Source organism: Phaenicophaeus curvirostris, chromosome 8 (genome assembly GCF_032191515.1).
Source record: "Phaenicophaeus curvirostris isolate KB17595 chromosome 8, BPBGC_Pcur_1.0, whole genome shotgun sequence".
NCBI classification, from domain to species: Eukaryota; Metazoa; Chordata; class Aves; order Cuculiformes; family Cuculidae; genus Phaenicophaeus; species Phaenicophaeus curvirostris.
Genome location: NC_091399.1, coordinates 10,606,405 through 10,626,810, shown reverse-complemented (window position 1 = coordinate 10,626,810; position 20,406 = coordinate 10,606,405). Strand labels below are relative to the sequence as shown.

Here is a 20,406-nt window from a genome sequence, read left to right as displayed (position 1 = left end):
AAGAGAGCAGGGAAGTATACGTAAATGCTTTTAAACAAACACAATTCACTCCTCTTGTGTGAGCAAGCACTGAGGAGCGTTGCTAAATTCTGAACTGTAATTTCCTAGTCATCATCAAGGAGTGCTCACCAGTGCTGTGAGATAATCCAGTCTTGGAAGCAAATGTATGCAGGACAAAGTAAGAAATTGTTCATTACAGCAAAACAGAAAAGGATGAGGAATGTTTTGAGGCATCCACAAAACCCTTGTTTTGAGGAAAGGCAAACCTCTTTGCTCCAGAGCTTTATGTGCATGCTGTACAGTTGATAAATGTGTATAACCACCACCATCTTTGGTTTAACTTCAGTTTCACAAACAAATTTGCTTTCATCCAATGCTCACAGGCCTGCTAGGATGAAACAAAAATAAACCTCCTGTCAGCAACACATTTGTTGCCTGCATATTACATCATGGCCCACTTGGCCTCATTCTATACACATCAGCACACTCTAGGTCTGTCAGCCTTCAGTTTATAGTCATGTAGTGAAGATGGCTGTTTTGAGAATGTCATGTCCAGCTTCAGCCGATTCTCATTAATGATCTGTGATTGCTAGGTCAGTGAAGGAAAGCATGCTCCTTTGAGCAATGTATCAAGAGGAAGGCCAGTAAACTAAAAATCCCACACCACAAAAAAAAAAAAATCCTACACCTCCAGCAAACCCTACATTCAATTGCTTTTTAAATCATAGCACTATGATGAAGTGGAGAGCCTTGAGACATTCAAGCGAGAAATCAGCACTGGGGAGATCTCATTTGACAAGTGAAGTGGATGCTGGAGAGCCAGGGAGTTTGGTATTTGGCTGCGCACTGTGCTGCTGCACTTGCTACAAAGAAAATAGGAAGAAGGGACCAGTCAAGGGCAAACGTCAAGCTGAAACCTCTGGAATGATAAATTACTATCTAATGATTTTAATGGCCTTTTATAGCCTTGACAAACCTTAGCTGTAAGTACAAGAGGCAATTTTAGGCAGTCATTCTCACAGACTATCACTTCAAGGATCCCCAGGTCATAGAATGGTTTGGGGTAGACAGGACCTTAAAGCCCCTCCAGTTCCAATCCACCTACCATGGGCAGGGACACCTCCCACCAGATGAAGATGCTCAAAGCCCCATCCAGCCTGGCCTTGAACACTTCCAGGAATAGGGCAGCCACAACTTCTCTGGGCAACCTAGGCCTGTGCCTCACCCCCCTCATCGTGAAGTATTTCTTCCTGATGTCTAATCTAAATCCTCTCCCTTCCAATTTAAAGCCATTCCCCCTCATCCCATCACTACAAACTGCTAGTAAAAAGTCTCTCCCCAGCTTTCTTGTAGGCCCCTTTCAGGTACTCAAAAGCTGCTCTAAGGTCTCCCCAGAGCCTCCTCTTCTCCAGGCTAAACAAGCCCAACTCTTTCAGCCTGTCCTCATAGCAAAGGTGTTCTAGCCCTCTGATCATCTTCGTAGTTCTCCTCTGGACTCTTCCCAGCAGTTCCATATCCTTCTCATGCTGGGGATTCCAGGACTGGACACAGGACTTTAGGTGGAGTCTTGTGAGAGTGGAGCAGAGGGGGAGAATCAGTTCCCTCAAACTGCTGGCCATGCTTCTTTTGATGCAGCCCAAGATATGATTTGGCCTTCTGGGCTGTGAAAGCACATTGCCAACTCATGTCAAGCTTCTCATCAATCATCACCCCGAAGTCCTCCGCAGGGCAGCTCTCAATCACATCATCCCACATCCTGTATTGAAATCAGGGACTGCCCTGACACAGGTGTAGGACCTTGCACTTACCCTTGTTCAACCTCATGAGGTTCTCACAGCCCCACTTCTCCAGCTTGTCCAGGTCCCTCTGGATGGCATCCTGTCTTTCTGGTGTGACAACTGCACCACTCAGCTTGGTGTCATCTGCAAACTTGCTGAGGGTGCACTCCATCTCAATACATGAAATGATACTAGAAGCTCTTCCAGTAGTTTCACAAGGCCATGGTTCCTGGGCTTTCAGACAAAGCACCACTCAGCCTTCAGTTTCTCTCCTCACCCCACTTCTCATTTTTTTTAAATAGGCAAACATACCTAGGCTGACAAATAAGTTTATGAACACCTTACTTTGGCCCAAAGGACCCCAGCCCTAATCCTGGACTGAAATTTAAATGCTTGTGCTTCTCAAAGAATTAAAGCCACAAGTTTCATTTTCAAAGGAAAAATGCCAATAAATTAAAGACAAAGTGTTCAGATTTATTTGGAAATTCACAGTTTCTAATGGCACTACAGCTCTGCAGTTACATACTCTTGTTCCACAGCAATGTATGCTGCACTCAGGTGGTATGTGATTTTTTTCCTCATCCAGGTTCGAAACCCTTCTGAATTCATGTTCGACACGTCTGGCTCATCTGCTCCGACTGGCTAATTGTGCAGATCAACTCCAAAAGTACATCATCATAAAGAATTCATGAACTAACAAGAAAGCAGCAAAAAAACCGAAGGCTTTAAATAAGTCACATTACATACAACACCCAAGAAAGGCATTAGATCTGTTAAAGGGTACCACTAAAAGTGCTCAATAAGTTAACTTATTTTTTCCAATGTGAACCTGTAACAACTGTCAAAAGGAATAACCTTTTGTTCCACTCACTCAGATACACACTCAACATTTTAGCAATCACACGTCCTATAGTATCCAAATACACAATCACAGTCAAAATAAAAACACTTGGATATGAAAATAACAGCCATACGAACACTGCACATTTGTTAGCCAATACAAAAGCAAACGTTATGGAAACACCCACTTTGAACCAGCCTGACTGGTCAGACTTCCAAGGCTTTGCAATCTCAGCATATCCAGAGCTGGCTCGGAGAACAGTCCAGCTCATGCTCCCATTCCCTGGCCGAGACCTTTCCTGAACTCTCAGCACAGAAACAGCAAGTGTTCCCCATCCACTTTCTTCAGAGAACTACAGCAGTCAGCTTAGAGAACAAATGCATTCATCAGCCTAAGATCCCATCACAGACAGGAAATCCTAAAGTGCCACTGTCATTCATTCATCAGGCTCCAGCTCCGATTTGTAAATGAAGGTGGCAATAAACAGGATCACCATCCCTAGTGAGGTATTTTCCTCAATCGAGTTTGCAAATCCAGAATCTAGTCAGGCAAGTCCACCTATCAGCATTTTTACAGTATCCAGTCCACATTACTGAGGCCAGCTGAAGGCCAACACATGTCCCTTTACAGCACTGTAGTGTTGCATCTTCAAAAAAAGCTAGAGAAATTACAAAATAAATCAAATGACAAACAACTGTATCTCCCCTCTTCCAGTGGCATTATAAATAGACAAAAGGCACATAAATATGGGAAGGTGCAAGAAATAGGAACAAAGCTCAAGGAAGAGGATTAGGCTTTTATCCCTATTCCACCCAACAAACTGGGTTTTGAAAAATCTGTCCCAGGAACTGTGAAAAAAAAACTTTATAAAACGAACCCTGCCCTCCCACCCCCAAGCTGTTCTCATAGGAAATTATCAGCCGTGTAAAGCTGCAGCTTATAGCCAAGATTGACACAATCCCATCTATTTTAAAAGGCAGAAACCAAATTTCTGAATACTTTCCAATTAGTTGAGCTCTTCATCTCCCACTGTCCTCCCACAGAATACCACAGACTGTTCTCAAATGAACAAACACTCTCCTGTTTGAGAAGTTCAGCTAGTTTTAGATGTGTCCAGAAACTGTCGTGACACCGAGTGTTCCCACTGTTATATCTTTGTTTCCTTTGATTATGTCATGCAGGCTTGGCATTGACCCTGACTTAGTCTGTATTAGAGTTTTTATAAGCTTCCCTTGGTCTGAAACTTTAGACCGTCTTCGTTTTATACCCCTCTTATCAGTTTTTGTCTTTTGGGTCTGTCCATTGCACAGACTTGTACATGCTGAAATGCCACAAAAATAGGACTCTTCAGACTGCGATGATGTTTCGGAGCTTCCTTCAGATGGAGGACCCTTATACGAAGAGTGATAAACTTCCCCAATATTAGAGAAGTCCCTCTGGTTTGTAAACGGCTTCCTTCCTTTAATTTCCCCATTGGCTACTGGATGCAGAGGCTCTGTTGTTGACTTAACAGACTCAGTTTTTTCAGTTTTGTATTTACAACGTTTTTTCTGAAACCAAAAGTGAAAAGAGAAACAGTTAGGTTCTGGAAGGCAAGCAGAGTGTAAAAACCAAGCTTTGAAACGAGACATGCACCACCTGCCGACAGAAACAGGCTCAGCTCAGCCTGCCCTCCCACAATCACTGTACCTTCTTCTCTGGGGAGAACTTCAGGGGTTCGACGATGTACAGGTCCCCTGGATCCACTGGAAGAGAATGATCACACATTTAGCAGCCCTGACACAGCCAGTTATAGAATACAATTCTAAATAAATAATAGCATGATATAATATTCCACTTATCACACACATTTTTGCTTCTGTTCTAAGTTAATAGAAACACAACACATGAACACGAGAAGTGAAGTCAAAACACACAGGAACACCCCATGACAGCTGTCAGTGACAGACACTTGAAAATGTTGCTCCTCCTGATAGATTAGGCCATAGAGGAGGTGCAGAGAACATCCCTTGGGGAAAAGGAGCAACAGTCAGCAAAGGTTAGCTTCCACAAAACAATCATTATCAAAATAAGTGTTTAATGTGCAGCCTGCCCATGACAGGGCAGATACTAGAAGCATGTGTAACTATCAAAGGCACGGATCTTCAGACTGAAACGAGACCAGCCTGGCATTCTCGTGCCAGGGCTCAGTAAATCATTCTTCCAAGCCAAAGCAGGGGAGAATCTGGAAACAGTTTATGCCTTAGCTAGTGTCTACTGCAACACATTCTCAATTCAATCCAAGTTTTTTCATGCAGTCTTATTCACAGTACAAAAACCCAAAAAGCAAGTTTGCTGCACCCAGAAAAGCAGTATCAGCTGCATACTTGGTACTTACTATAATCTGCACATTTTTGGTTTTGCATGATGATGATGGCCTAAGAAACCAAAATTCAGTTCTCCCAAGTGAAACGTGAATACTGAAAAGATTTGATCACTCCTCCTAACCAAGCCAAGACAGATTGAACTTTCTTAAAGTTGATAAATATGGATCCTAAACATCTGCCAGTTCCAAAGATAGGCAAATCAGCACTTCTCAGAAATAGGACTTCCCATAACTGGCATTTAAAAAAAAAAAAAAAAGCTATTTTCTGCCCCGAAAAAATAGCTTTCTAGACCTGAACACCTGCATGGTTTGCCACTAACCCCAAGAAAATAACTGTATATTATAAACGATAGCAAAGACTACATTCAATGTTTTAGCATAGTCCTGTAAGTGTCTGGTAACTTGTTCATGAACCACCTTGTCCTCCAGAACATATACGTGAACTATGATAATCCAGTGTACTTTGTCTCTGAACCGCAATTCCCTTTTCATACACTCATAGTAAGACACACTGTGTATCACCAACAGAGTAACATTTGAGCCTATATGTATAATATATGAATAGTACCTTCTTTACCAGCTAGCTGAAAGGACTGTGATCTGACCAGTGGAAGAGAAGTTCTTCTTTTCAAATTCATATCATCATAGGAGGAAAAACATCTAGGAAACAAAATCCACAAAGCTTTTTTAAACACAGCTTCCTCACTACTTTGTCAGATACATTTTTCACTAAGAAAAATCCTTGGCAGAAGGACAGAATTATTCAGGAGGTGCCCAAGAACTCCTAGCAGACAGACAGAGTGCTGCATTTGCAACAAGCTATCAAAGCAAGTTAAGTGTAGAAGCCCCAGAATGCTCCTAGGAGAGCGTTTACTATAGAGTAGTAGTGGCACTTCGCTATCTTTGAGTTTGCAGAAGGAAGACTTGTGGGTTTGTCAGATGCAGTGGATTTAGGAAAAATCAATAAAAGCTGTAAAAACAAGCAAGTTTCAAATACAAACATGTTACCTTTTGGGGCTTGGGTAGTGATTACTTTGGGGAATTTTTGAGAGGTAATCTTCACAGGACTGAGAAGTACCTCTGCACCGCTGCACACAAAACATCAAGCCCAGAATGACACAGAGAATCAGAGCAATCACAAGGTAGGTCTGCCATTCAGAAACCTGGAAGAGTTTGATGCAGTTGTTAAACACTAAAATAACAGTTTAACAACACTATTATTCTTTTGTTTTAAAGGCTAATATCTTTAAAGGAACACAACTGACACATTTTCAAGTTGCTTTCCTTCAATTTCACTAAACACTGCTGAACTCTGAGTATTTTTCAGAAGTTTGATGCAGTCTATTGGCTACAAAACATTCAAGAACTGAAGGCCAAAACCCACCTGCTGGTAAAAACACAAGAGATTTCACTGACAATGGTACTACCATAGCCACCTCTTGCAAAGAGCATTCAAACCTGTCTTTCCATAAGAAAGCATATTAAGGAAGTAAATTCTCTGTTTTACAGTTGACATGGATGTGATACTATCTCAGTTCTATGCGATGATTTTCATTAACTGACATTACAGTGTTTCATGGAATAGATAACACCATATTCACTTTGTTCAATGGGTTTCATTTTGCTGAATAGTCTTCCATTTCACAACCTAGTGGAAGGATTTTTTCTTTGAATATGCATTTTTTGAATATGTACAGACAAAGCTTACTACAATTTTTATGGAAGCTGAAATCTATGAGTATTTTGCAGATACTATTTTAAAAAATGAATTGCATAGTTCTTTCCCTATAAAAAAATATCTTAAACACACTGAGAGAATCTAGAAGTCATTTAAAGACTCCAGAAAAGATAAGGAACACGACTTGCCATTTTATAACAAGCAAATGTCTCACACTACTAGATTCAGCATCCAGAGCCAAGTTCAGGAAAGCTATGTGTTCAACTTCCAGCACATGCATGTAACATACCCTTCTGATCGCCACTGTCAGATTCTGATTAAAACCACACCACCATGAACAGGAGCTTAGCTAGCGAGGCAAAGGAGGAGCCTCACTAAGTGTCAGAAAACAGCTCAAGGATCCTCTTTGGCAATATGGACAAAAAAGGGTCATGTTTATGGTACTGCTTGAAATCCCATCCCAGGCTGAAGAATGTAAACATTTAAGAGAATGTGTTCTCAGTATTGCTGCCAAGATTCCCCTCATCTCCAAAGATTACAATAGCCAACGAGGAAAGGAGAAGGGTGTCTTAGCCATGAGTCTGCCATTCAGTAGCTAAAAGCGCAACCCTCCACATACTCGGATATCTGTTATTACAGCTCAGCCCTAACTGCAGTCAGTACGCTCTTAAACAGAAAACCTCTACAGCAAGAGTCTGTCAGTATTTAAGTGACTACAAATGCTGCACACTGCAAAGCACCTCATTTTATAGAAGCTGTGTAACAGATAAAGCCGTGCAATACAACTGGCTACAGAACACAGCAACTCCCAGAACAGTTCATGAAGCCTGAACTCTACCATTTCCCCTTTACTGTCGAATGTTCCATATGTAAAACAAATCCCATTATTGCCACTACAAAGTCAGTGGTTAGTCTTCTAGTTTCATTAGGAACAACTTCACAGAACAATATTGATTCCAATACACCACAGAAAGGCTGAGATATTAAGCTATTCCAACTAAGTTTTTATCATTTATCATTCCTGGGTTAAACAGTGCTGTACCCATCTTGCCGTACACCACAAGGTCAAGTTACTCCATTCCTCCTCTCCCTTGGCCAGCTGCTAAAGTAGTTGAAAGCAACACTACAGACATCTTCCCAAACCAATAGTCTCATTTGAAGACTCCAGGCCTCTTAAAACACATTTATGCATCTGTTTCCTTTGAGTCCTCATGCCATATTGCTAAATTATAATTACCTCACGTTTTAACTCCTCCACAACTGTTGACAGATTGGAAGCTAGCTGTGTCAAGTTGGTGAGTTGTGCTTGTAACAGCTGGATTGCTTCTGTTTGCCGTTGATCCTGCATTAAAGAAAGCCATGGCCATGCTATTTAATTAGGTTCCAAATCACACAAGTACTTAGTTAGCAGTCTGACAGAGCAAGGCATTTTTCAGCCATGTGACCTATTCAGCATTGTTTTCAACCAAACAACCATTTAACAGTTGAAACTGCTTAAGCAGCACTAGTCACATACACAAAAAGATCAATATTCTGGGTTTCATTACACTGGCTTCTGCTGTCTTCACTCAAGGCAGGTGAAGAAGCCAGCTCCATGCAGTGACTATCGGGAAGCTGAGTACTGTCATGTTACAAACTGCATATGCAGATGAACGGGCATAACTGCAGTCTAAGGGCTGATGCACAGCTTCCCTGGCCTCACCAGGGAGCCAGCCACTTAGTGATAGGAGCCGAAGCCAGCCAGGAACAAGTTATTTGCAGCTATCACATCCTGGAAAGAGCCCTAACCAGATCCTTAATCCTATGAGAAATTAGGAAACACGAGCAAAGTATCGCAGATGTTAACCAAGAGGAGCACCTAAGACTGACCACTGCTATCACAAAAAAAAGAAAAGGGCGGGGGGGGGGGCTGCAATTTTCTTCACTGTTGCTGGATGAGCAAACTACAAGCCTCAGAATGCACTGCAGAAATTTTCAGATAGTTTGGGGTTGAGTCTATGGCACAAGCACAGCTGCTTTAGTGATTATTCAGCACTGTAGTTAGTGCTGAATTTCACAGCTCATCAAGAAAGCTAGCACAGCAGAGAAGGAAAAACATCTCCTTAAGCTCCCAGTCCCTTAAGTCACACTTTAAAGAATTAACTAAAGCTTCTGTTACACACACAATACACTTTCAAATTCTAATTTGGTGTAAGCTGTTACTGTACCCCATCCCTTTGTAGAGGGTAGGTCTCTTCGGCAACATCAGGGCAATTATCTACTCCTACTTTAAACCAGAGATTAAAAACAAACCAAGAAAAAATGATTGGAAAAAAACTAGATAACTTTATCATTTAAAAGACATCTAGGAGCTTTAGCCACTACCATTAGACAACTGATTTTTCAAACACAAAATCAGAAAATAGAGCTGGATTACATTATTCTAAAACAACTGGGAACATAAAAAACTTATTACAGAGAAAAAAATCAGGAAGCATGGAATGGATGCTTTTAAAAAGCAGACATGCAGCTAATAAAAATCTTCAACTGAAAGAATTTCTGCACCTCCTGTCAACTCTTTCTTAAAAGTAAGCTCTCCAAAGCAGGAAAGCAGATAAGTGCTCCAAGAAGCCATACCTGCTCTTCTGCTATTCTTGAGGTGTTCTGAAGTTTTATTATTGTCTTATTGAAAGCCTTCTGCATTTCTTCCATTTGCTTTCGGTACCTAAAACAGAGAGCATAAGGTCAGTAAGGCTACTGCACAAGACTTCTAGGGCTAGATTTTTCTTTTGGATATCCCACTATACAACAGGAAAGCTTCTCTTTGTCCAAAGTTTTACTAAAACATCACTGTATTTTGTCTTAAATTTCAAGCATAAAACAGGTACGTGTCTCTTCCCAGCTTTATGATGGGTCTTTCACCAAGGTTTAAGTCAATTCTATTTCAACACTGTCCTGATTCTCCTATGGCTAAGAAGCATCACAGAAAAACATTAAATTACATACATCCCGCAAGAAATCATGGGTTCCCTTCTTGACACTCCTTTCCTCAATCAGGTAATACAGTAGTTTAAGTGGAAACAATCAGTTTAGTAAAAAGGCTGTAGCTCTGTGTCATTCAGTTTAAACAGCAGCAGAAGGATGTGCCCTTTTGTTGAAAGGATTAAGGATAGGATTAGCACTTATATCCTGGCAACACTTTAAAATTTTAAAAAACCTACAGCAATAGTCCTCAAAACCAAAATAAATGCGATAGTATCTGAAAATAAATCAAGGGTACTGCTGCTACCTGTGGACAGCTAGGTCTCCAGTAACTACCTAGGATTAGGTACTTTTCTCAATTTTCCATGAAGCTTTATGCTGTGATTTACATTATACTCCACTTCCACTGCACTACCTTCTGTTGTGTATGTTCCTTTGTATAGTTGGCTAAAATCATGTTTACATACTTACCAGCCTTCCTCAGACTTACCTCTGACTAAGTTCTTCTAAATAACGGCTGCTGAGAGACATGTTTACTTCCAGGGCTTTTATGCGGTTATTAAGACGCATGAAAACAGACTCCTTTTGATTAGATCCATGAACAAGATTTCCATTAGCATAGCCCAGATCTGTGGAATTCTGCAATTCAGCATAGAAGTCCGTTGCTGTTCTCTGTGGTCCCCCAGAGACTGGAACTGCCATTAAAGCTTCTTCAGTTGCCATATCATCCTCTTTTGTTTCGGCAGACACAGAAGACTCAACAAGAGGCAAAATGGGTTTCTGCACTTCTGGAGTGCTTTCTTTTCCTTCTCCAGCATCACTGGCTAACATGCCCCCTGTATGTTCAGGCTGCAGAACAGTCTCTGTAGGCTTTGAAATCACCAGTGTCGCAATAGCCTCTCTTGTGATCGTCTCCTTTACCTCTGTGGCCACACTAGTCTCAGAAGCTATAGGGTTTTCTTCTGCAGTAGAGATCTCAGCCTTTTCTGGTTCTGCACTGATCTCAGTCATATCCAGCTGGGGAGTCACCCTTGGTGCTACTGAGCCTGCATCTTCATTTGCAGGCTTCAACACCATGTCTGTTGTCGGCAATGGCTTAACTTCAGAAGTAACTTCTAAGAGAAGGGATTGAGATACAGTTTGAGGATGGCTTGGTTCCAGTTCAATTGAATCTGTGGTCTCATTACTGATCTCCTCACTGCTGAAGTCAACTGCAACAGGAGATCCAGATGGTTTCTCAACTTTGCTATCTAATTGCTCAGGTAGAGGTTCATCTATTGAGGTATGTATAGATTCTGTCTGAACTGCCTGAGGCTGTGGAACATCAGCAGAGTAATCTTGCCCTTGTTTACCTTCAGTTTTACTATGCTGCTGATGCATGGCTTCTACATCTGAACACCATTTAAACAGATATTCTGAAAAGGTGGTAATACAACATGCTGTTGCCACGTTGTAGCAGTATTTTTCTGTCTCAAGTTCAAACCATGCCGATACTTCTTCTTCCTGATCATCACTGGGCAGTAAGGTTACTGTAGACTGGATGGAATCTTCTTCATACTCTTGTACAAGCTGAACAATGGGACTTTCTTCTGTCAAACCCACAGTTAACCGCTCTTTATCCATCCGTGGAATATCTGTTGTAACAAGTCTACAAGGAAAGATTAAAGGCAGCATGTTACCTCAGAAGTTGTACATGCCTGGTCTGGAAGACTGCAAAAGTAGGGTATTTCAGAAAATTTGCAAAGTTTATTCCAGCGACTAAAAGCCTGTATGGACATAGCCAGAAATCCTTTAAGTCAGTGTTTTCTCTTGTGGCTTTCAATCCGGACTGGTAAGCAAATTATTTCACTCTGGCTTCTCAAGCAGCAAGCTTTCTCAGTCAGATTACTGCCCCTTATCTCACTCCTGAAAAAGCCACAGTTCAAATATCACTAAATCCTTACACAGCTAGCATCTTACTCCTCTGCTACAGTCCTCAACTGCAAACGCAAGAACCACAACCTTCCCATTGATCTTAAAGCCGCTAAATACAGCGTGAGTCATGTCTAAACATTTAAGAGCTAGAGCTTCAGCATTAAGTAGCCAACTTGACCCTAATCAACTGAAAAAACCCCACTGTAGAATATTTATGTATGAATCTTCCTCCCAACCCAATTCCATATCTTTGCATACATATTTTCATCATGGAAAGCCTAGCAAAAAAAAAAAAGCTCCTAAACCAGAATTTTTGTCCACACAACTTAGCTGAAATTTCAGCAACAAAACTTACATCCCCAATCAGTCTCCCTTGCAGGAGACAAACTGCAAAACCTGGAAGAGTATTTTACCATCCACACAGGAAACCTGCAACAGCCAAGAGCAGTAGAACAATTCTGCTACTTCTTCTAAGCAAAGTGATACAAATAAGTAAGAAATAAGTGATGCACTGACATTTAATCAAGTGTTAAACCAAAACATATAATGGAAATAGCTATGAATAGTAACTAAAGCCATACATTTCTCTGGCTTCACCATACAATACATTTCAACAAATACTTACCTTTTTACTTGTTTAAGGCAGTGAGCCCTATCTGAACATGTTACTACCAAGGACTCCAGACTATTCATGTGAGCTTCTGCTAGGAACACACTGAAAAAACCCCAACATCCATTACTTACTCTGGTGAAGGAGCAGGAGTTGGTTCAGGCAGTCTGGGAGCAGCTGTTGAAGTTGCAGGGGTGGCAGTGACATTTTCAGACACACTTTTGTTCCCTGCTGCAGGAGGGAGAAAAATGCAAACATAAAACCTCAAGACCCATCCTGGTTTTCAATGAATTTTGGGGCTTTGGATTTTTTATTTTAGATTGTTAACAGCACTACCAAATGAATGTGCTGCTGACAGTTTACATATATGATGTTAGGGACAGTATCAACATATTTCCAGGAAAATGCAGCACGACAGACTTCACAACTGACATCGGGTACTACAGGTAGTGAATATCTCAGCATACAGCTTAGTAAATACGCATTATCTTTGTATCTCTTCTTTTTCTATCAAATTCAGCATCTTGTTCCATGTTTCAGTCAGTAGATAAGAAATCTACAGTACTAATCAGGTAGGCCATAAAAGGTGAAAAAAATCATTTAAACACAGACCATACAACTCCTTGCAAAAAAATTAAACAAAAAATAAAAATATTAAAATTTCCAGAATGCTTTTCATCTAAAAAAACCCCATACCTTCAGCTTCAGATGACTCCTCAGTTTTGGCTCCAAGCATATTTGCAGCAATATTCACCATGCTTAGGATTGCATCTAAAAGAGAAAACAGCTACTCAAAGAAGGCCCAGGTATCAGGACCATGCAGAAATCTGCTATTTTGTAACACTTGATTGAGAAGAATCACAGCATAAGGACAAAAAAAATGGTCATTCTATTATAGTGGATGCATCTGTTGCTTTTAAATAAATTTATAAGCTAGAAACCTATATTTGAAAACTTTTATGTAACACTTAACAGCTAGACCTTCTAATGCCAGTGAGAACAACTCAATGATCATTAGGCCACTGAAACCAAGGAAGAGCAAGGCAAATAGAAGAATATTAAGCATAGAATTTTCTGACAATCTGGGTGTGTGAATGACTGAGGGTGGTCCCTAGAGAGAAATTTAAAGCTTGGACACTCAAACGGTGGAACTCTAAAAAAGAAAAGTTGGATCATTTTCATAATAGCCCTAAATCAGTGAGTCAATAAATATCATTTGCTAAATGAGCAAGACAAAATTCTGCCTTTGAACATCGATGTCCACAGCAGGACAGATGGAAAACTGAAGCTTCATTCAAAGTAAGCTTGAGTCTTTGTCACACTGCATCATACCTTCCTCCTTAATACCAAATCTAACTTTCAGCTCTGGTTTTACTGCAACATAACAATTCTAAATATTTAAAGATTTGAAGAAGAAAATCTACAATCTATTCAGTCAAAATCATAAAATAGCCACAGCCTTGGCCTAGGTATGATATTTTTTTGAGCATCTGTTATATAATCATAGAATCATAGAATAACCAGGTTGGAAGAGACCCACCCGATCATCAAGTCCAACCATTCCTATCCAACACTAAACCATGCCCCTTAGAACCTCGTCCACCCGTGCCTTAAAACACCTCCAGGGAAGGTGAATCAACCACCTCCCTGAGTAGCCTGTTCCAGTACCCAATGACCCTTTCTGTGAAAAATTTTTTCCTAATGTCCAGCCTAAATCTCCCCTGGCAGAGCTTGAGGCCATTCCCTCTTGTCCTGTCCCCTGTCACTTGGGAGAAGAGGCCAGCTCCCTCCTCTCTACAACCTCCTTTCAGGTAGTTGTAGACAGCAATGAGGTCTCCCCTCAGCCTCCTCTTCTCCAGGCTAAACAACCCCAGCTCTCTCAGCCGCTCCTCATAAGGCCTGTTTTCCAGCCCCTTCAGTATTCAAGGAACAGTCTCATCAGTGCCAAGGTACAGAGGGAGAATAACCTCCCTGGACCTGCTGGTCATGCCATTTCTGATAGAAGCCAAGATGCCATTGGCCTTCTTGGCCACCTGGGCACACTGCTGGCTCATGGTCAGTCGGCTGTCAACCAACACCCCCAGGTCCCTCTCCTCCAGGCAGCTTCCTAGACAGACTTCTCCTAGTCTGTAGCACTGCATAGGGTTGTTGTGCCCCAAGTGCAGGACCCAGCACTTGGCCTTGTTAATTCTCATGCCATTGGACTCTGCCCAGCGGTCCAGTCTGTTCAGATCCCTTTGCAGAGCCTCCCTACCCTCCAGGAGATCGACGCTTCCACCCAGCTTATGTATGTCTATTCATTCGTGTCCAGTGTTCCTGAATAAGTGAAGTTCTACAGCACTGCAGTACCGGTTATTTTACAACCTTATGCAACACTCGTATTAACTTAAGGGATCAGGATCCTTAAGTACAGAAACTCAAGTTTCCAAAAAACAGATCTGGAAAGTTCTAATTTTATAACACCAAGAATGATACCACAACTTTGAAATGTTACTATTTATTCCCATACAATTAAATAGGAATGGCAATAAATTGTTTTATCAGAAAAATACGGAAGTCGTAGCTGTTGCATCACAAAATGCCACTCCATTTTCAAGTAGCAGAGCAATAAATAAATCATACTCACTTGTAGCAGAACCAAGGAGATTTTTTGAAGGTTTTTCTTCCCCTGTATTGTAATCCAGTAGATAATCTATGTAGAAGGAAGAACACTTACGACTATCAAAATGAAATATATCATGGACAAACATATTAATCTCAAGTTTTAACATGTCATTTGACTATATTGGTTTGACAGTGTGAAAATAAAACAGAAATGGTTAAAGGACAGAGATTACATACTGAAATATCAAGCTCTGAGCAATGAGAAACGCGACGAGATCCAGGGTTCAAGCTCCAGTTCCCCCAGTATTCATGACATAGATGCAAACAGCTCGTTTTGCTTCATACATGTATTTCCCCCCCTCCTCCCTGTGAGGGCCAGAGATCAGCATTTTCATACTTTTTTATCTAAACAGTCTGCTAAGCCCAAATACACACGTTCCCAATTGCTTGCAGCATTGATCATATAGCCTCAGCGAATGGGCTATGCACGTGAAGAATAAAGCTGTTGTGTGAGCTGCTTTGATTATTTTCGTTATCCTTTACTACTGCTAGCACAAGAAGATATGATTGCCTTGCCTTCCAAGTGAAACAGACTTAATTCTAGCATTTTAAAGTAACCCTCTAAACAGGTACAAGATATTGTTTAAAAGGACTGTTGGATAAGCCCAGAAATGCTGAAATACCATCAACAGGACTAAAAGTGAATTCAGCCGCCAAATCATCTAGCACATGCAGGAAACAAGGAGCCACCAGGCCAGCACAAGACACGTCTGAACGGCTAAAAACACAGAAGTTACTTGCTTACCATAGTCTTCATCAAAGAGTTCTTGTCGTTCTGATTGGTACTGGGAATCAGCTATTTCTTCGTACTCTTCAACCATGCTAGTACCAAATACTCTGTGAAAAAAGTTTTAAAATAAAAAACCTAATATTAGTCCATCATCATGTAGTTACTCAACACAACTGATAATTAGATGAGCATTATTGTTACATAGTATGTAGCAAAACCAATTAGATAAGCAATAGTTGCCTTCAGTTAATGAAGATCAACCTTATTTTCTCAAACTCATATCCACAAATTCCACTGCATGCTTTAAAGTGCTGCACCAAAACAAGATCTCAATTTTAATTCTAGCAATTCCAAACAGACTTTACCTCCTTTTAAACTCAAGCTGACACCCACACTTCCTTGTCTTACACCCTCCGTGAGCTCTTAACATCTCCACTCCAGCTTCACCTTTTAATATCTTTGAATACCTATTCACAACTACTTCATTTTGCACGTAACATTCTCTTTGACTTGTTCTGCCAAAATCAAATCAAACCAGTTTAAAGCAATCTTGTCAATTGAATATATATTTGGGCTTACAACACTAGAGTTCCCAGGTTCAAATCCTGATGCAACTTTGACAGAAAAATTGACATTGTTTTTAGGAGCAGTACAGAAGTTGATTATTCTCAGTACTACACACAGTTGTTCTGATTTAGATATTCCAAGCATTACTAATTGTATGTACCTGAGGTGCCATACAACACAGCAGCTTCCCAAAAGCATTCACCACACCTGCTCTTCTTAGTTCACCATGTGTTCCTTGTTTTCCTTGGTCAGCCTTGAAATGCTTAGGTCCCTCCTGTAAGGCTGCTCAAGTTTCTGCTTCCTAACACCTCTCCCACAAACTATTCCTTACATACTGGGGAATCAAATCCAGAAATTTACATCTGGTTAAAGAAGCTCTGAAGTATGCTATGCAGCAGGCAATTTAGGCCACTACTTCAATTCACAGTATTTCCAACTAACTTAAACATACTGAAAACTATAACTTGTTGTCCAACTATTATCAGAACATGCTAATCCTCACTGTAAGTAGGTAGAAAAAGCAAAACACTTAAGATATTACCTTATAAGACTTAAAGGACAAAAATGTTCTGATCCAAAGTGTGATATCAACTCCACCTGAAGAATAAAAAGTACTTAAAACAAAACTCTCAAGACCCACAGGGTAATAGTTCATTTAACATGTAAATCCAATCTTGAAATTGGAAGTTTTGTTTACTCAAGGCATTTGTAGATTGCCCATAATAGGAAAGACTGAAAGATTTGCTTTCGCCATGCATTAAAGTGCTGAGTCGCAGCAAGAACACCCCAAGCCCCATGCATTCATCATTCCAAAAGAAGAGGTTGCTAACCTTTATGTACTTGATGAAGATCTAAAGCAAGAGAAAGGAAAAGAAAAAAAAAAATGTCAGTACAAAGGCTGAACACATGCCACAGGCAACTACGAGTTCTGTTGGTTTGAATTCAGTAGTAGAAGTGCTTAAGGATAAAAGCTACAAAGGATAAAGCTGCAATACTACTTCATCTGCCTTAGGCAGCAAGATTTCATTTAGATTTCACACCTTGCCAACAGAAGGTAACATGCAATACGTTTCATTAATGGACTTAAACGGAAATGGGTTACATTTACTAAGTCTATTTTTTCCACTCGAAGAATTCAGATAAGTGAATCAAAAGGAAAAAAAACCCTTCATAACATGTATTTTCTGTACTGCTGCACTACAATCTCAACATAACATGCTCAAATTTACAGAAACGCTAGTGGAACAAAGTGTACAGAGCACCCGGTGACACATTTGGAAACTTCAGTCACCAATGGATTTCTAGTGAGAATGTGACTATACACTGATATTTATTTATTTATCTAAAATAATTTCCAAGTGCAGAATTCATTTACTAAACCATTAGGTAGACACTACCAATGAAGGACTGCAATAATCTGCCACTGAGATCAAGACAACTATTCCTATAAAAGCACTCTTAAAAAAAAAATGCCACTATTTTTGGTAGAAGTTCATTAAAGCCACTTCAAAAAGAATCAAACTTTTTGACAAATTTTTTTGACTCTTCTGTAGACTTGGCACACTTAGGACTTGCTTTCTTTTTGTGCTGTAAAGCAAAAACACTATAAAACCAATTCTTTGGAAATGTTACCTTGCTACACGATTCAAGGCAGAACATTAGATCCGCCAAGGGCTTAAGTGCCAAAGCATCTAGTGTAATTCTGAAACTTCAGTGACAAGCAAGATTCCAGCTACCTTAAGGCATTAATTCAGCCAGAAAGCAGAGTTAAAAATAAATGACATTTTTATCCTGTGAATTGTGCAGAATTTCTGGGTAGAGAAGTTAGATAATCATTCATAGTTACTCTTTCATGGAAGCATAAATTGTAATTCAATAGCACAAACCAAAATGTTTTTGTTTTTGGCAACCACCATAATTGGAAGATCATAGAATCAGCAGGTTGGAAAAGACCTCTTGGATCATTGAGTCCAACCGTTCCTATCTGTCACTAAACCATGTCCTTGAGCACCTCATCCACCTGCCTTTTAAATACCTCCAGGAATGGTGACTCAACCACCTCCGCGGGCAGCCTGTTCCAGTGCCCAATGACCCTTTCTGTGAAAATTTTTTTTCTGATGTCAAGCCTGAACCTCCCCTGGCGCAGCTTGATGCCATTGCCCCCTGTCCTGTCCCCTGTCACTTGGGAGAAGTCAGCTTCCTCCTGTCTACAACCTCCTTTCAGGTAGTTGTAGAGACCAATAAGGTCTCCCCTCAGCCTCCTCTTCTCTAGGCTAAACAACCCCAGCTCTCTCAGCCGCTCCTCATAAGACTTGTGCCCCAGCCCCTTCACCAGCTTCGTTGCTCTTCTCTGGGCTCGCTCCAGAGCCTCAACATCCTTCTTGTGGTGAGGGGCTCAGAAATGAACACAGTGTTTGAGTTGGGGTGTCACCAGTGCTGAGTACAGAGTGGAGAATAATCTCCCTGGACCTGCTGGTCACGCTGTTTCTGATACAAGCCAAGATGCCATTGGCCTTCTTGGCCACCTGGGCACACTGCTGGCTCATGGTCAGTCACTGTCAACCAACACCCCCAGGTCGTTCTCCTCCAGGCAGCTTTCTAGCCACTCTTCCCCTAGTCTGTAGCACTGCACAGGGTTGTTGTGCCCCAACACAAGTGCATTGGACCTCATACCATTGGTCTCAGCCCAGCAGATAACACATCACTGGAGAGGACCTAAAAAGCCTGTGTTTTATTTGAATTTAAACTTCCACTACATCCCAATATTTTCACAAAAGCTTTTATCCTAGTCCATGTACCACAGTATTTATGGAGTTTTATTCTCTTTAAGTCTCCTGAGTAAAATTAGCTGGCTGCAAGCTGTTTTGAAGGTGCAGAGATCACAGCAAGTGCTCCAGTATCCATAAGCCTAAGTTATTTGCATGACTCAGTTACGATTGAAGAACTGCAAAATTGCACCAAAGTCTACTGATGAGAATCAGAATTCAAATGCTTACTCTGTCTGACTCACTTAAAACTTTATAGCAGAGTACTGCACAAAAGTATCAAGAAACATGTGTGTTCTGAGACAAAATAGGTAGATACTACTCAAATTCAGGAAACAGTTAAGTCAAATTAAGACTAGAACATTGCTGAATTTTGTCTTCATTCAGACAGCAACTACATACGTACTTTGACACAAGGCAATAGGTGCTTCCCAATATCCTCTCAAGTACCATTATGAGGAAGGTAACTTGCGATTGTGTGCCAAGGGTTTAGTACACAGCTGATCACACGAGCGCCACTAATGAAAGCAGTGCAATTAATGGTAAAGCATGCTTTGATAATAAGTTTCTCTGAAGTTTTTTATAGAGAGTAAGCCCAGCAAACTCGTCCTTCCTTGAGCAGCATGGGTGCTTTTGCAGTGTTAAGTTACCTTAACATATTTTGCATACATCTGTTCATCCAGAGGAAAGCTTTGGACATTTCTTTCATCTCTTGCATGGAAAGTACCGAGTTTAATCCACTTGTTCGTTGGATACCTAGAAAAGAAACAATGGAGTCAGATAAAATGCAAGAACCTGCTGTTCATTTATGTTCATTTTACACTCTGCCATCTACCACTGAGCTACTGTATAATTTTTACTGCTTCTTTGCCACTTTCAACAACTTTGTCTTCCCATTTTTAAGGTGGCAAAGAAAAAAATACAAAAAGCATGGAAAGTACTCAAACCATGTATTCTAGGACTTCAGCTGCCTTTTCCACGGAAGAGAAAGGTAATAACTGATAATATGCATACACATAATTTCACAAGGCATTACACTTTGCATAGTAACAGCCATACATGTTTCATGAAGCCATTCATTTAGTAATTATTTCACTTTTCATTCAGAAGTGCAAGTTTTAATAACATACCTGTCACTAATAGACACCAGAAAGTCTTTAGGAGTGGAAGAGAACAATTCATGATTTGCAATGTCAAGCTGCTTTACTTGAACTGGTTCACAGAGCTCAATAACAAACCTTGAAAACGAAAAGTAAATCATTTTAAAAAGTGCTTTTCCTTCTACAATTACAATCCTCAATCCTTTACATTGTTACTGCTTCACTGGCTATAAAGACATCACAAAGATGCTATACAGTACAGTTATTCCTTGCTGGTCCCTTCAAAAATCACTAGTGACATTCTAGTGACATTTACCTGCATATCCAGTTTAGTAACTCTAAAAAGCACCTGCAGCTACAAAAGCTTTACCCATCTTGTACTGAAAGGCAACTAAAAGTCACAGCACTAAAAACTAAGGATAGCAAACAATTT

The 20,406-nt window shown here is 40.5% G+C and overlaps 1 protein-coding gene across 3 annotated transcripts in view; it reads right to left on the bottom strand.

Annotated features, from left to right (window-relative positions):
- Positions 1-2,231: 2,231 nt before the first annotated feature.
- Positions 2,232-20,406, bottom strand: part of SUCO (SUN domain containing ossification factor) — a 39,680-nt gene continuing 21,505 nt past the window's right edge. Inside the window, exons 10-25 of one of the 3 annotated variants that reach the window (XM_069862372.1) lie at positions 20,004-20,111; positions 19,524-19,629; positions 16,939-16,959; positions 16,650-16,705; positions 15,557-15,648; positions 14,774-14,839; positions 12,844-12,918; positions 12,282-12,378; positions 10,114-11,271; positions 9,279-9,366; positions 7,900-8,004; positions 5,993-6,147; positions 5,553-5,644; positions 4,997-5,036; positions 4,309-4,364; positions 4,011-4,169 (exon numbers count right to left, since the gene is read on the bottom strand). In XM_069862372.1, coding sequence (XP_069718473.1) covers positions 4,156-4,169; positions 4,309-4,364; positions 4,997-5,036; positions 5,553-5,644; positions 5,993-6,147; positions 7,900-8,004; positions 9,279-9,366; positions 10,114-11,271; positions 12,282-12,378; positions 12,844-12,918; positions 14,774-14,839; positions 15,557-15,648; positions 16,650-16,705; positions 16,939-16,959; positions 19,524-19,629; positions 20,004-20,111 — 2,329 coding nt within the window. In that variant the 3' untranslated portion in view covers positions 4,011-4,155. Of the gene's footprint in view, positions 4,170-4,308; positions 4,365-4,996; positions 5,037-5,552; positions 5,645-5,992; positions 6,148-7,899; positions 8,005-9,278; positions 9,367-10,113; positions 11,272-12,281; positions 12,379-12,843; positions 12,919-14,773; positions 14,840-15,556; positions 15,649-16,649; positions 16,706-16,938; positions 16,960-19,523; positions 19,630-20,003; positions 20,112-20,406 lie in introns of all 3 variants that reach the window. The other 2 variants (XM_069862370.1, XM_069862371.1) reach the window with 2 other exon arrangements.